Source organism: Phalangium opilio, unplaced genomic scaffold (assembly GCF_054372755.1).
Source record: "Phalangium opilio isolate 3A_F unplaced genomic scaffold, DU_Popi_V2 ptg000079l_1, whole genome shotgun sequence".
Taxonomy (NCBI): Eukaryota; Metazoa; Arthropoda; class Arachnida; order Opiliones; family Phalangiidae; genus Phalangium; species Phalangium opilio.
The window spans coordinates 10,574,585-10,587,351 of record NW_028324187.1 but is presented as its reverse complement, the minus strand read 5'-3'; the positions used below and the strand labels follow the sequence as shown (position 1 = coordinate 10,587,351).

Genomic DNA, 12,767 nt, shown 5'->3' with positions numbered 1-12,767 from the left:
AAAAAGGGTTTAATGAGTGATCCTGATGATCCCCCGGGGGGGGGAAGGGACACGATACCCACAATCCCCCGGGGTAACCCGAGTTACGATCTACTTTACTCGTTCTTGGGTTATGAAAGATCTTGTCGGAATTGTGTTGTAACCCATAAAAGTGAAAACCCGTTGCGACCACCATAAATGAGGACACGATTTCGTTATTGGGGGAAAGTTTGTAAGAGACTGAAAGGTAATTTCGGGGGACGGGGCGTCGTAAGCTGTTCCGATTTCAAACGGAACAAACAGAAAAAAATATATAGTGAAAGTTATATTACGGTTTTTTGTTAGCGGTGGTAATACGGATTTGTGCAGGTATTTGATACCTGAAAAGAAGCGACGTAAGTTACCTAAATTAATTACCCTTTGCGTTAGGGAAAAGGGGTACGTCCCTGACTTCAAGATCGCTGACCCCAAAAGGTCAATCCTCAAATTACTTAGAACGTATGACAGGGTTGTTACGGGTCAGGGAAAACCTGGGAAAGGCAGGGAATTTGAAAATGGGCCGAGAAGGTCAGGGAAAAGTCAGGGAATTGGAAAAATTTATGTCAAATAAATGCCTTTTAAAAAATCTCTCAGGCTGTTATTTATAGTTAAAATGTTTCTTATTCATTTTGGTGCAACAAATACATTGGATATAAACTTAATGTAGTTCGAGTTTATTTAATTATAATCTCTTAAAACGTGCTGTAAACATTTACACTTTCGGCCTAAAAAGGTCAGGGAAAATTGGTTCTGAAAATTCCGTGGCAACCCTGTATGAACTTTCGGGGAATTGGCTGAAGTTAACATTTTCCTGAATTTAATTTTCTAATTAACTAATTAGGTACTAATTAAAAATAATTTGAGTCGATGTTTAAACAATTTAGGGTAAAACGGTCCGTGAAAATATTGTCTATATCGGTTATCTTTTGTAAGTACTTATTTGTACGATCTTAATTTATATGTTTGGTGACTTAGATGGGTGACTTTGCTGTCAACGTTGAAAACGCGAGTTTTTCTTACGAAAGAGGTAAAAAAGCGGAAGATATCTTGAAGAATGTCACCTTACAAGTACCTAAAGGCGTCATGTAAGTACCCTCCTATTTCAACCCAGCCTCATTAGCGTAAATTAAAAACGTCACAGCGTCAAATCCCGCGCCCTAATCAAAGCTCGGATAATTATTGTTAAACGCAGATACGCCCTTTTGGGTCCGAGTGGCTGTGGTAAGACGACTCTACTAAAGGCCATTAGTCAGACGTTGATCCTGAAGCGGGGGTCCATCGCTCTATTTGGCGAAACGCTAACGAAAAGCGAGGATTATCGGGGACCCAGGATTGGTTACATGCCCCAAGAATTTGCGCTCATTCCCGAACTAACCGTCGAAGAAACCTTGTATTTCTTCGGTGGTATCCATAATGTACCCAATAACGTTATTAAAAAACGTCTGGAGAAACTGGTCAAGTTACTGGACATCCCCGATAAGACCCAAATGACCAAGTACTTGAGTGGGGGACAGAAACGGCGTTTATCTTTCGCGGCGGCCTTGGTTCACTCTCCCCCGCTTCTGGTCCTGGACGAACCAACTGTCGGCGTTGACCCCTTGCTACGACGCGTTATTTGGGAGTATTTGTCCGATTTGACCATTAGGAAGAACACGACGGTCATCATAACTACGCATTACATCGAAGAAGCCAAAGAAGCTAACATAGTACGTCAAAAGTCACGATTACCAGGAATGCATACGGCTAATAGGAATGATTGCGTACCCATTTTCACTCAACGTAGCTAGGCGGTTTTTGTGGGAGGGGCTAGACTAATCGTTGCATGCTACCAACCAATGAAGACGTCTGAATTACACAAAAGCCGCGTAGAAATGAAGGCGGGAGATACGGAGAGGCGCAATGGTTCCTATTATAGGTGTGTATGTATTCGCGCAATTACTTATCAGCAAACTCTTCGATGATACGTAGATTGGTCTAATGAGGGCGGGTAGCATCCTGGTGGAATCGAACCCGGCTGATCTACTTTTTTGCATGGAGGAGAAGAAACTGGAGTCGTGTTTCATGAGAATTTGCTCCATGGTTGATGAAAAACCTCCTCAAAATGAGGATGAAAATAATGAATTTTCAATTCCAAAGTTAAAGAAAATCTTATCTGATGTCCAAATGAAGCGCCGCAAACCGGTTAAGGTAAGTCAATTAAACTAATTAGCGATTACCGCGGCTAAAACAATCTCTGGCGTGTTTTAGAAAGAACAAGTAGTCGCGACCATAGAAGAAAATAGAGATAGAAACCCAGTCGCTATTGAAAAAGGAACTTTGAGAAAAACGTCTCTCTTGATCAAAAGAAATTTAGTGGTTTTGAAACGTAACCCGGTTCTAATGATGTCCCAATTTCTGGGACCGACGCTTCAAATTATCTCCTTCTGCGTCTGCGTCGGTCATAGTTTATTCGATTTGCCATTGGCTATCGTTAACGAGGAGTCGCCGGCCATGGCCAGTCGACTGTTCCTGGAACACATTGATAATTACACAATTACGCAGAAACCGTACGATAACTTATCAATGGCCATAGAATCAGTCCGTAGAAGGGACACGATGGCCGTTCTACATCTCTACTCCAATTTCACCAAATGTTTGGTTAAAAAAGCCAGATTAGGATTGGACGTCGACAACGAAACCATATCTTGTAGTTCCATCAAGGGACACTTTGATAACACCAGTAAATATAAATATTTACTTACTTGGCTTAATTACTCGGGTTCGGGTTCTGATTGTTATAAGCCCGGGTATTTAGTATCTTTGGAAGGGGGGGTTGAGGAAATATGACCTGATTATGCTCAAAGGACACGCCCATATCTCGTCTAGAACCCGAGTAAACCGGTTCGTATTAATCTAGCAATTTATTCGCAACCAGATAAACAAATCTTCGGCACTCTGCAACGAAGTATTTACGCGTCATACCAAAGTTTTCAAGAAGAGATGTTGCATTTTCAAGGCGCCTCTCCCTTACTGTCCAAAATGTCTCTAGAGGTAAGTGATGTCGAATGTCGTCTGGGCCGCGAATTAACACTGTAGCTTTCCAACTAATGGTAGTTTGTGGAACCAATCTACGGTTCCTTGGACATGACCTTCACGGAGTTCATTTTACCGGCTGTGATTCAAACTACTTGTTACTTTATGGCGGTGGCTCTGACGGCCATCACCTTCTTGTTGGAGTTCAACAGCGGCGTCTTGAACCGCGTCTTCGTAGCGGGGGTCACTCTGCAGCAAGTTCTGATCTCGCATACCATTACGCAGTTGTTTATTGTCACGGGTCAAGTGGTCCTTATCCTGCTCTTTCCCATTATAATCTTCAAAATCCCCTTTCACGGTTCGCTCGTCTTGGCCACGGCCCTTAGCTTATTGCAGGGCGTTTGCGGCATGTCCTTTGGTAAGTAGATTCAACTTTGACCCTTGCTTCTTTAGATACCAAAGAATGTACTAACTATCTATTGAAATTAGGTCTTTTAATCTCTGCCGTTACAACGAGGATCAACACGGCCTTACTGATAGCCTTGGGGTCACTCTACCCCAACGTCTTCTTCTCCGGTAATTACCTTAAGTACTTGACCGTTCTTTCAAATGAGCGGGACTTTCAAGTATTATTATTATTATTTAGGATATTTTTGGCCTTTGGAAGGAATGCCTCGATTAGTTCGTAAATTGGCCTATTTGATCCCGTTGACGCTTCCCACGGAAACATTGAGAGCTATGACGTCACGCGGATGGGGAATCGAACATCGAATAGTTTGGCTTGGATTTTTGTCGACCGCTCTATGGATCGTGGCTTATTTGTTACTGGCGTTTATCGTTCTTAAAACCAAAAGGACAATTTACCACTAAGTGACTATTCCAGAGCGCGAGAGTCTATAAACATTTTGCTTAATTACTCGGCCCCTGTTTGACGTAGACCCAAGTTTAAAGTATGGTTGGATGGGGGGTAAATTGGACTATGACATACTCAAAGGACATCCCCCTCTCTCTTATAGAACCGGAGTTAATAGGTGTTTTGTAAAATAAGTACGTCTTAATCCTATGGAGCGAGTGTTTATGAACATTTTGCTTAATTACTCGGCCCCTGTTTGTCCTAGCCCTATCTTTTAAGTGTCATTGGAAAGGGGACAAATTGGACTATGACATACTCAAAGGACATCCCCGTATCTATAATAAATCCGGAGTTAATAGGTGTTTTGTAAAATAAGTACGTCTTAATCCTATGGTGCGAGTGTCTATGAACATTTTGCTTAATTTCTCGGCCCCTGTTTGTCGTAGCCCTATGTTCTTAGTATAGTAGGATGGGGGACAAATAGGACTATAATATACTCAAAGGACATCCCCCTATCTCTAGTAGAACCAGAGTTACGAGCGTCCAAAGTTAGCGAAAATGTTTAAAAAAATGTATTTTAAATTGAAACAACGAAGAAATACGAAATTATTTAATATATAAAATCTAACTTAAAGTTTTACACTTTCATTATAAGTTAACTGATCGAATTTTATAAGTCACCAAATGGACAAAAGGAAAAAGTTCATACTAGGTTCATTTTAGTTTGAAAGTGCCGAAATCATTATTGGTGACTTATAAGTATGATTATAAACTTATGCTTAATATATTTCTCAGTTCTGCGGTGGCTACTGACTAGTCTGACCATTGGTTAGCTGCCTTCCCTTTCATTATCTTTGGTGTTAGACGTCGCGCATATTCGCGTCATAGTGACGTGTCTCGTGGCGTAGAAGAGTTCGAGGGCCGTGACGAAGAGCGCCGCCAGACCGCATCCCAGCACCAGGACATTACGGTAAAAGACGTCCGGACCACTCACTTGAGCGCTGAGATACCAAGAAGAAAAACCAACAGAAAGATCAATGGTAAATCGGGTAGGTACTTAATTAACTAATCTCCTAAGCTTGTCCATGCAGTACCTGTTGGATTTAATTTCTTGAATAATTACAACCGCGGCGCCGTTAATTACTTTATCTGAAAAGAAAATTAATTTTAGCCGATTTTATTTAATTTTAAATATAAAAATTTTAAGTTAATTAGCGATCAAAATACCCACCAACGAAACTCATAGCGCCGAAAACGAAACCACCGCTTCTCTGAAATCAATCAATCAACTTCAATTACTTAACAAAACTTCAAAAGGTAAGGAAGTACTTAAGCGCGTATCGTACACCACACGTCATACCAGGAAGAGAGCTATCTCAGACGCCTTGGTGTGACGTCACCCATGCTATTTGCTCATAGAACCAACCAAAGTGGTACCAAACATGGCCGCCTACTGCCAAAGCTAACCCCATGACCTAGACACTGACGTCACGCCAAGAGAAGTATTATGCGCTTCTTCTGATAGCGATACTATCGAAGCCATTTTCGGAACACTTCTCTCGAAGAGAAGGATTATACACTTCTGATATAGCTAATAGCGATACTATCGAAGCCATTTTCGGAACACTTCTCTCGAAGAGAAGGATTATACACTTCTGCTAATAGCGATACTATCGAAGCCATTTTCGGAACACTTCTCTCGAAGAGAAGGATTATACACTTCTGCTAATAGCGATACTATCGAAGCCATTTTCGGAACGTATCTAGGCGAGCTAAACTAATCATGATTAATTAACGAATTTTACCTCTAACCAATGAAATCACGGTTGGAAAGACGTCAGTCAGAATTAGGGAGGGGCCAAACACAGTGGGAGGAGGGAGAGATGCGTGGGGGCGCGATGTATTCCTGGTATGACTGCTAATTGTAATATTAGTCCAGGGCCGGATTAAGCAATTTTTGCACCCAGGGGGGCCGAGATAATGCGCACCCCCTTAAGTTGTTAAAAAGGAACAGCAAATGTTGTTGCTACGGGGAAACAGTTTATCTCAATGCGCCCCCAACCAGCCTTGCGCCCTGGGGCCAGTGCCCCCTTTAATCCGGCCCTGAATGAAGTTGGCAAGCTTGCCTTATTTTCACCGACTAAATCGGCGGTTAGAGCTAAACTCATGACGAGCATGGTTGAACCGCCGCTCCCGTATATGATGCTGACTAAATAGATTTGCCAGGTCGTGTAGCTTTGTCCTTGTCCGAACCAAACCCAAACGGAAGCCACCACACTCAGTAGAGAACCAATAATAAATACCACCTAAAAGTGCAAATAATTATGATGGGGGTGGAGCTTACGTCTTAATTGTAGTTGTCCTTACCCGTGTCCCTAATTTCTTACTCAACGGTTTCATCATTAGAGCCACCAATAATCCAGTAACGTTATTTACCAAGGGTACGATGGCTAGATTTTCCTGCGCATGCGCAATGGTTTATTACTATACCGTTATTATTATTATCATTTTTGGGTGGGGATTTACTTTGGCGACCAATAGGGTTTCTTGTAAATACAAAACCATGTACAGTTGTTGAATGTTGACCACGAATCTCGTCACGGAGTACGTAATAGCCACCTTTAAATATACACAATCCTTGGTAACACTCTTTCAAACCCACAAAGGGGGGGGCCAGAAATTAGAAATTATTATACGTATTGCAGTTTGAAATTAAGTTTAATCGATATGGGAAATTTGGTTAATTTAATCGCGTAGTTCAAACGATTGTTATGATTAGAAATTTTACAACAAACACGGGTATAAATGCGGCGGAGTTTCGAGATAATTGAGCTTAGATTTTCATGACGTAAAGAACTTATCCATGTCAAATAATTAAGGCGAACGAATACAATTTAATGAGCTTTTAGCATTTACATTTTTCAGGGTGGAACAGAACACTTATTTAGTACGGGCAAAGGCAGGGCGTTGCGCCCCCAATATAATAATAATAATAAAATAATAATAGTAATTCCACCATTACGATAAAAATTTATTATTTTTATTAAAAAAGAAAAAATACTGTTATTTTCAAAATTCCCGTTACACTTGTCTCTAAAGCGAAGGCCTAAATCATCAAGTTCTTATAGGGTTTTACGGACAACTAACAACAGTTCCAAATATATACTCCACGCAAGGGGATTCCCCGGTATTGACGAGGGAAGGCGCACGCGCGGCGGCTCCTTTGAGCTTTGAAGCCGGGCTCTCGGCTAAACTTCAAGGATGCCGCTTTAACAGTGTAGATACTACATACCAACGGGTTGGGAACCCCCTTCTGGAGGGCTTTCCCCAAGAATGTAGCATACCCCAGACAGGCACAATAGAAGCCGACATTTTTGGAATGCGGAAAATATGGTATACCGGAAACAGAAACGATAGAATGCGGAAAGACTACGTAACCCTTTCTTTTTAGCTCCATCCACAATTATATCGTCATTGAGTGACTTATAATTTAACGCCCAGACCGAACCGCTTTACTTAGGAAGTTGAAATTTGGCAGGGACCTTATTCTTAACTAGTAGATGATCATTAAGAAATATTTTTGTAATCCGCCGGCGCCATCTTGAAAAAATGGAGGACATCCCTACCCTAGTTGCTATAAGTATATGATTGTAACTCCAGACCGAACCGCTTTACTTAGGAAGTTGAAATTTTGCAGGGACGTTATTCTTAACTAGCAGCTAGATGATCATTAAGAAATATTTTTGTAATCCGCTGTCGCCATCTTGAAAAATGGAGGCCATCCCTACCCTAGTTGCTATAAGTATATGATTGTAACTAACCTTTAGCCCTAAAAAGACGCGCGACAATTCTGAGCAGAGATTTTTAGAAACGCCGCGCATTTATACCCGTTTTTGTGTTTTGAAAAATGTCTAATAATAAATACAATCGTTGTTATTATTATTCATCTTCATACCTGATAGAAATTTTGAACTTTTAACCATTTCCACCATTTGAATGTTTTGGCCGTTTGACCCTTCTGGTTGTTATTGTTACTTTCGTCGATGCTATTGCATTCCGCTAAGGTCTCTTCGTCGGTGTTAACCGAGCTTTGAGTGACAAATTTGATCACGGGTGACAAGGCGGACGAGGCGGGAGATGATGTTGGTGTTTCTTTCACCAACAGGTGGAAAATTAAGGAGAAAAATGTTCCCACACCCAAAACAGTCGCGATTAGTTTCTACGGAAAGAGAGGTTAATAATATTTTTAGGGACTACATCGCGAGGCGCGGATTGATACGCAATATCGAGTAATAGCAGAGGCCTACTTGAAAACTGTCAGAGTCACGAGGACCAAGTCGGTTTTTCACGACATCCGATGTCTCGGATTTCAAAAAGGCCCAGGCGATTCCGAAAACGGCAATGTTTGATATAACAGTCGCCGCGTACCTATACCACGAAAGCGTCAGGATACTTATAACATAAGTTTATAAGTTATATGTTCCTTCCATAAGTATGACACTTCGTAATGCTACTGAGAAACTTAATGAGAGCTAGTTTGAGAACGAACGACGGAAGCGAGAATTGACTATACACGCGAGTTTGCAGTCCATCTAGGTCCTATTTAGTCTGTACTAAACCTTGCTTTGACAGCAGCCCCAATCACCAGGCGTCTTCGCTTTACCTCGGATCTATGACCTACCTCACTCACTTCAAAATTACAAGCTCCAGTTTCTAAGTTACCATTGACAAACTTATGGAATGAACATATCTTATGAACTTATGGTATAAGTACCAATTAACGTATTATTTTCAAAAGTATTATCATGGATAAAACCAAAAATTGCACAATTCTCTTCCTCTTAGGTTAATTGTGGCAAGAAGTGATATCTAGTTTACTAGGGAGAAGGTTTAAGATGCCTTAGTATTAATTCGCCGGGCGCCATAGTCCATGCAGTCCCCCCTTTCAAAATACAAGGGGGGGGGACGTAAAAGGAGGGGGCCGGGGGTTATTTCGCTACACTCTCCCCAATCGGAAAATACAAGGTAATTTTCGTAGTCATTCGCGTCGCGCTGACGTGAGTTTTCAAGAACCAATGAGATGCAGCTGGTTGTTGTAATTTAAATATAGGCGGCGGGGATTAACTGAGTCCGGACAGGCTACGTTGGTTTGTTTGGACTGGAGATAAAGAGCTAGATTATAAATTTGGGGCGAATGAATTTATACCTTCTCCCTAATAAACTATAGATATCACTTCTTGGTTGTGGAACTTGTGGTAAATGTTGTCGTTTCAATTTACCTGTAGGAATTGAGGACGATTCTTTGCGTCGAACACGGTGTTAAATCGGTCATAAGCGAGACGTGAGACACCTGAACGAAAGCCCATCCGATTTGAAAGACTAGCGCGAAGCCGGAATAGTAAATGAGTTGAGCCCACGCGTCCGAATCGGAACAACCCAAACAGTGGTTGATTAAGAATGGGAAACTGGCCACAACCATCAAGGTACCTGTGCGGCGTGTTGACGTGTTTAGGCCATAAACATTACGCCTAGTACTGGCTTTGACGCGTAATTTTCGACACACCTACCTAATAAATGCCAGAGTTTTTTCCAACCGTACTTCTTGAAGACACTCGTGGACGGCTGATCTACTTGGATACCGACAAAGGGCGTGGCCAAGGCGTCGACGATCTGACCGAAGAATAACAGAGCTCCCGCTTCGACTTTATTGAAGTTTAAGACGGAACTAAAGTAAATGATGAGGTAAGAGAACCAAATGGCCGAACACATGTCGTTTAAAACGTGTCCGGCGCCGTATCCCAGCTTTAAACGTAATGGTAACTTCTTGATCGGGTTGCCACCCGCCGAGTACTTGTTCTCTCCCGCGTCCAACCGGCCTGACTTTTCCTTGCTAACATCGTACTGGTTTTTGCTCATTCTGCAAAACGTAGGAAAATTTTGCGTTCAGCTCACCAATAAGTCACTCTAGTCATAGACTCATTCAGACTTTTAAGGGAATGATTATAGACTTATGTTCGGACTATACAGGGCCGTCCAAAACGGGTGCTATTACAGGGTTCATACAACTTTTGGAAAACAACAAATTTCCCTGAGATATCCAGGTTTTTCCCGTGTATGGAGTATCCCATGGAGCAAATGTTAACGAAGGAGGATGGGAGGGGCAAATAGGACTATAACACACTCAAAGGAAATCCCCGTATCTCTAGTAGAACCAGAGTAACGAGCCTCCAAAGTTTAGTGTAATGTTAATCCTATGGAGGGGGTATTTTTATGAACATTTTGCTTAATTACTCGGCCCCTGTTTGACGCAAATTTCCCTGAATTTTACTAAAAATTCTAAATTTCCCTGAGGTTTTTGTCAACTATTTATTTCCCTGATTTTTCCCTGAGGTTTTCCAGGCTTGTATGAACCCTGTGCTAAGTGCAGTGCGATGGGGTTTTTTTTGAGTCAAAAATGTAACTTCTACCTCTGATTTTGCCCCAAAAGGGGCTATAGTTACGATTTTAGTGCTCAATTAAATTAGCAGTCTTTCATACAACATTTTCCACTCAAAATTGTTTGCCCATAGAACCATACCAATGTACTTCCGTTTCCCCCGGTAGATACACTCTCGCAAATAATCGAGAAATTGACTCGTGAACGCGCTTGAGAGGGGAATAGGTTATTTGGAGACTTACAAGGAGCTAATAGACTTACGCTTGGACTGTATGTCTTTAGATATATATATTATGTATGAGCTCTCTAAAGTCGCTTGGTTTTGCATTTACACGTAATTAAGGGTAATTTATGAGAATTGCGAGAGAGAGAGAGAGAGAGAGAGAGAGAGCAAGGATCGTTTTTAAACGACGCCGATGCATTCTTTTGACACGTGATTTCACATTACATCCGTTCCACGCTTCAGATACGATAAATATTGTTATTTTAAATGGTTTCAAGGCGACCTGACCCAAATTTCTCTTCCACTTTAATTGAGTTCGATTAGGGCCTTTCAATTAAAATAGAGAGATATTTGATACGTATGCTAAACCCATCACCACCGTTTAAATTTTAATCTAGATTATCGCCAGGACCAAATTAACTCTTTGATTAGTATCCTTGAAATCAAGTGGAATCGAATGAATATGAGTGGTTATTACGATTGGTTCAAACCTTAATTTGTAACCCTAATTTTTTTAGTATCTTTAGAACAAAGAGAAAAAGGACTATATCATCATTCTCAAGGAGTTTCTTTCTCCGTATCTATTAATAAACCAGGGTTTAACTAGGGGTCATGTAACTAAGGCCATAAAGAGGACCATTAATGAACATTTTAGCAGTTAATTATTCGGGTCCTAATCGTAGGAACCCAGGAGTATTTAGACTTCTGTGCGGAGAAATAGGGCTATCATCATAGGACTTAAAACCTTATAACCTTATAAAACCAGAGTTCTGACCCCTCTGTAGACGTTTTAACACCTTAAAAACAATATTTTGAGTCTCTGGACTCTGGTCCATGCGGAACCAATCGTGTCATCAAAAATTAGAATAATTTAAAGTGGAATTAACTCACCTTACTTTAAATGTCCCAAGATTAATTTAATTGTAAGGGTAAAGTTGTGGTGGCGATAAATTAATCCAAAATGGTTGTTTCAGAGTAGTACAAATTGTAATGTAACGAAGCGGTTGTTTCTAACGGTCATATCTTGATTAAGACGATCTAATGAGTTATTTTAGCCCCGGCTCTTTTTTCTCCCATTCTAATTTTCCGACTAAGAAATATATTTATAAAACTCTAGCCCGTCTATCTCCACCAGCGAGCAAAGAGCATAACTCTCAATGTTATATCATAATCATATCCCACCCTCCCTCTAACGCTTCTCAAATTACAGATACACGAGGGGAAATTCACTCTTGAAGCCCCTACATCAACTCCCACCATCAGAAAGCTTTTGATTTAATCATTACTATTTAGTTCATGTGAACAAAGAAAGAATTTCAAGCCGATTTTAATTGAATTTACGCAATTTCAAAGAGAATTACGTTGAACTTGAACGACTTTCCACAATTTGAACGAATTCAAGCGAGATTGATTACAAGACAAGAGTGCGTTACACCTCGGGGTGATGGGTATCTTGAAAAGCAGGCTGGCCAGAAAGCTTTTAAAGGAAGAAATCTGTTTAAGAAAAGCGACCCAAGTTAGATTGTTAGAAAATAGAATTGCTATTGAAAGATCGCGATAGACATCTCGAGAAGATGAATCAGCTAAAAGCTCATCTACGCAAAAACTCAAACGATAAATCTGCCATAAAATTTATTGAACCGTTCAACTATACGTCATTCAACACCGTCACAAAAATGGTTAACTACAATTTTTCAGCACTAGCGATTAAAGCAAGCGGAGTTAAGACCCTCTTTTAAACGGAAGGGAATGGCGTTAGAGCCCATTTTTGCTAACTGCAGCCTAATTACTAATTGCCGCGATACAAAGTTTTTAGTATGGTTCGAGGGGGGACAAATTGGACTATAACATAATCAAAGGACATCCCCCTATCTCTAGTAGAACCAGAGTTACGAGCCTCCAAAGTTTAGTGTACCGTTCTTCCTATGGAGGGGGGTATGTTTGTTTGTTTACTTTTTGCTTAATATCTCGGCCCCTGTTTGTCGTAGCCCTACGTTTTTAGTATGGTTGGATGGGGGACAAATTGGACTATAACATACTCAAACGACATCCCCGTATCTCTACTTGAAACAGAGTTATAGGCCTCCAAAGTTTAGTGTGACGCTTTTCCTATGGAGGGGGGTATGTTTGTTTACGTTTAGCTTAATAACTTGGCCCCTGTTTGTCGTAGCCCTCAGTTTTTAGTATGGTTGGATGGGGGACAAATTGGACTATAACATACTCAA

The 12,767-nt window shown here is 40.9% G+C and overlaps 2 protein-coding genes across 4 annotated transcripts; one reads left to right on the top strand and one right to left on the bottom strand.

The window, feature by feature from the left end:
- The first annotated feature begins 605 nt into the window (after window positions 1–605).
- On the top strand, window positions 606–4,523 carry LOC149654908 (ABC transporter G family member 20-like). 2 transcript variants are annotated; one of them, XM_089846601.1, is made up of 9 exons: window positions 606–859; window positions 994–1,103; window positions 1,211–1,724; window positions 1,987–2,205; window positions 2,266–2,737; window positions 2,933–3,048; window positions 3,112–3,448; window positions 3,520–3,606; window positions 3,677–4,523. In XM_089846601.1, exons 2-9 carry the CDS (start codon window positions 994–996, stop codon window positions 3,898–3,900), a joined length of 2,079 nt encoding a protein of 692 aa, XP_089702727.1. In that variant the 5' UTR covers window positions 606–859; the 3' UTR covers window positions 3,901–4,523. The 2 variants fall into 2 exon arrangements, with proteins under 2 accessions (XP_089702727.1, XP_089702726.1); XM_089846600.1 differs by having other exon boundaries at window positions 606–1,103.
- Window positions 4,478–12,274, bottom strand: LOC149654907 (major facilitator superfamily domain-containing protein 12-like). 2 transcript variants are annotated; one of them, XM_089846608.1, is made up of 11 exons: window positions 11,963–12,274; window positions 9,451–9,800; window positions 9,163–9,370; window positions 8,191–8,311; window positions 7,839–8,102; window positions 6,410–6,502; window positions 6,251–6,343; window positions 6,010–6,189; window positions 5,115–5,154; window positions 4,978–5,032; window positions 4,478–4,884 (listed from the first exon to the last, which is right to left on the bottom strand). In XM_089846608.1, exons 2-11 carry the CDS (start codon window positions 9,797–9,799, stop codon window positions 4,713–4,715), a joined length of 1,575 nt encoding a protein of 524 aa, XP_089702734.1. In that variant the 5' UTR covers window position 9,800; window positions 11,963–12,274; the 3' UTR covers window positions 4,478–4,712. The 2 variants fall into 2 exon arrangements, with proteins under 2 accessions (XP_089702734.1, XP_089702733.1); XM_089846607.1 differs by lacking the exon at window positions 11,963–12,274 and adding an exon at window positions 11,434–11,922.
- Between the last annotated feature and the right edge of the window lie 493 nt (window positions 12,275–12,767).

What these genes read in the sequence shown, in the direction of transcription:
- LOC149654908 (XM_089846601.1), top strand. Translation starts at nt 994, where the DNA reads ATGGGTGACTTTGCTGTCAACGTTGAAAACGCGAGTTTTTCTTACGAA. An exon ending in GGGACACTTTGATAACACCA is followed by an intron (nt 2,738 to 2,932) that starts GTAAATATAAAT and finishes ATTCGCAACCAG; the next exon opens with ATAAACAAATCTTCGGCACT. An exon ending in TGTCCAAAATGTCTCTAGAG is followed by an intron (nt 3,049 to 3,111) that starts GTAAGTGATGTC and finishes AACTAATGGTAG; the next exon opens with TTTGTGGAACCAATCTACGG.
- LOC149654907 (XM_089846608.1), bottom strand. Translation starts at nt 9,799, where the DNA reads ATGAGCAAAAACCAGTACGATGTTAGCAAGGAAAAGTCAGGCCGGTTG. An exon ending in AAACCCTATTGGTCGCCAAA is followed by an intron (nt 6,344 to 6,409) that starts GTAAATCCCCAC and finishes GCGCATGCGCAG; the next exon opens with GAAAATCTAGCCATCGTACC. An exon ending in ATTTAGTCGGTGAAAATAAG is followed by an intron (nt 5,155 to 6,009) that starts GCAAGCTTGCCA and finishes GATTGATTTCAG; the next exon opens with AGAAGCGGTGGTTTCGTTTT.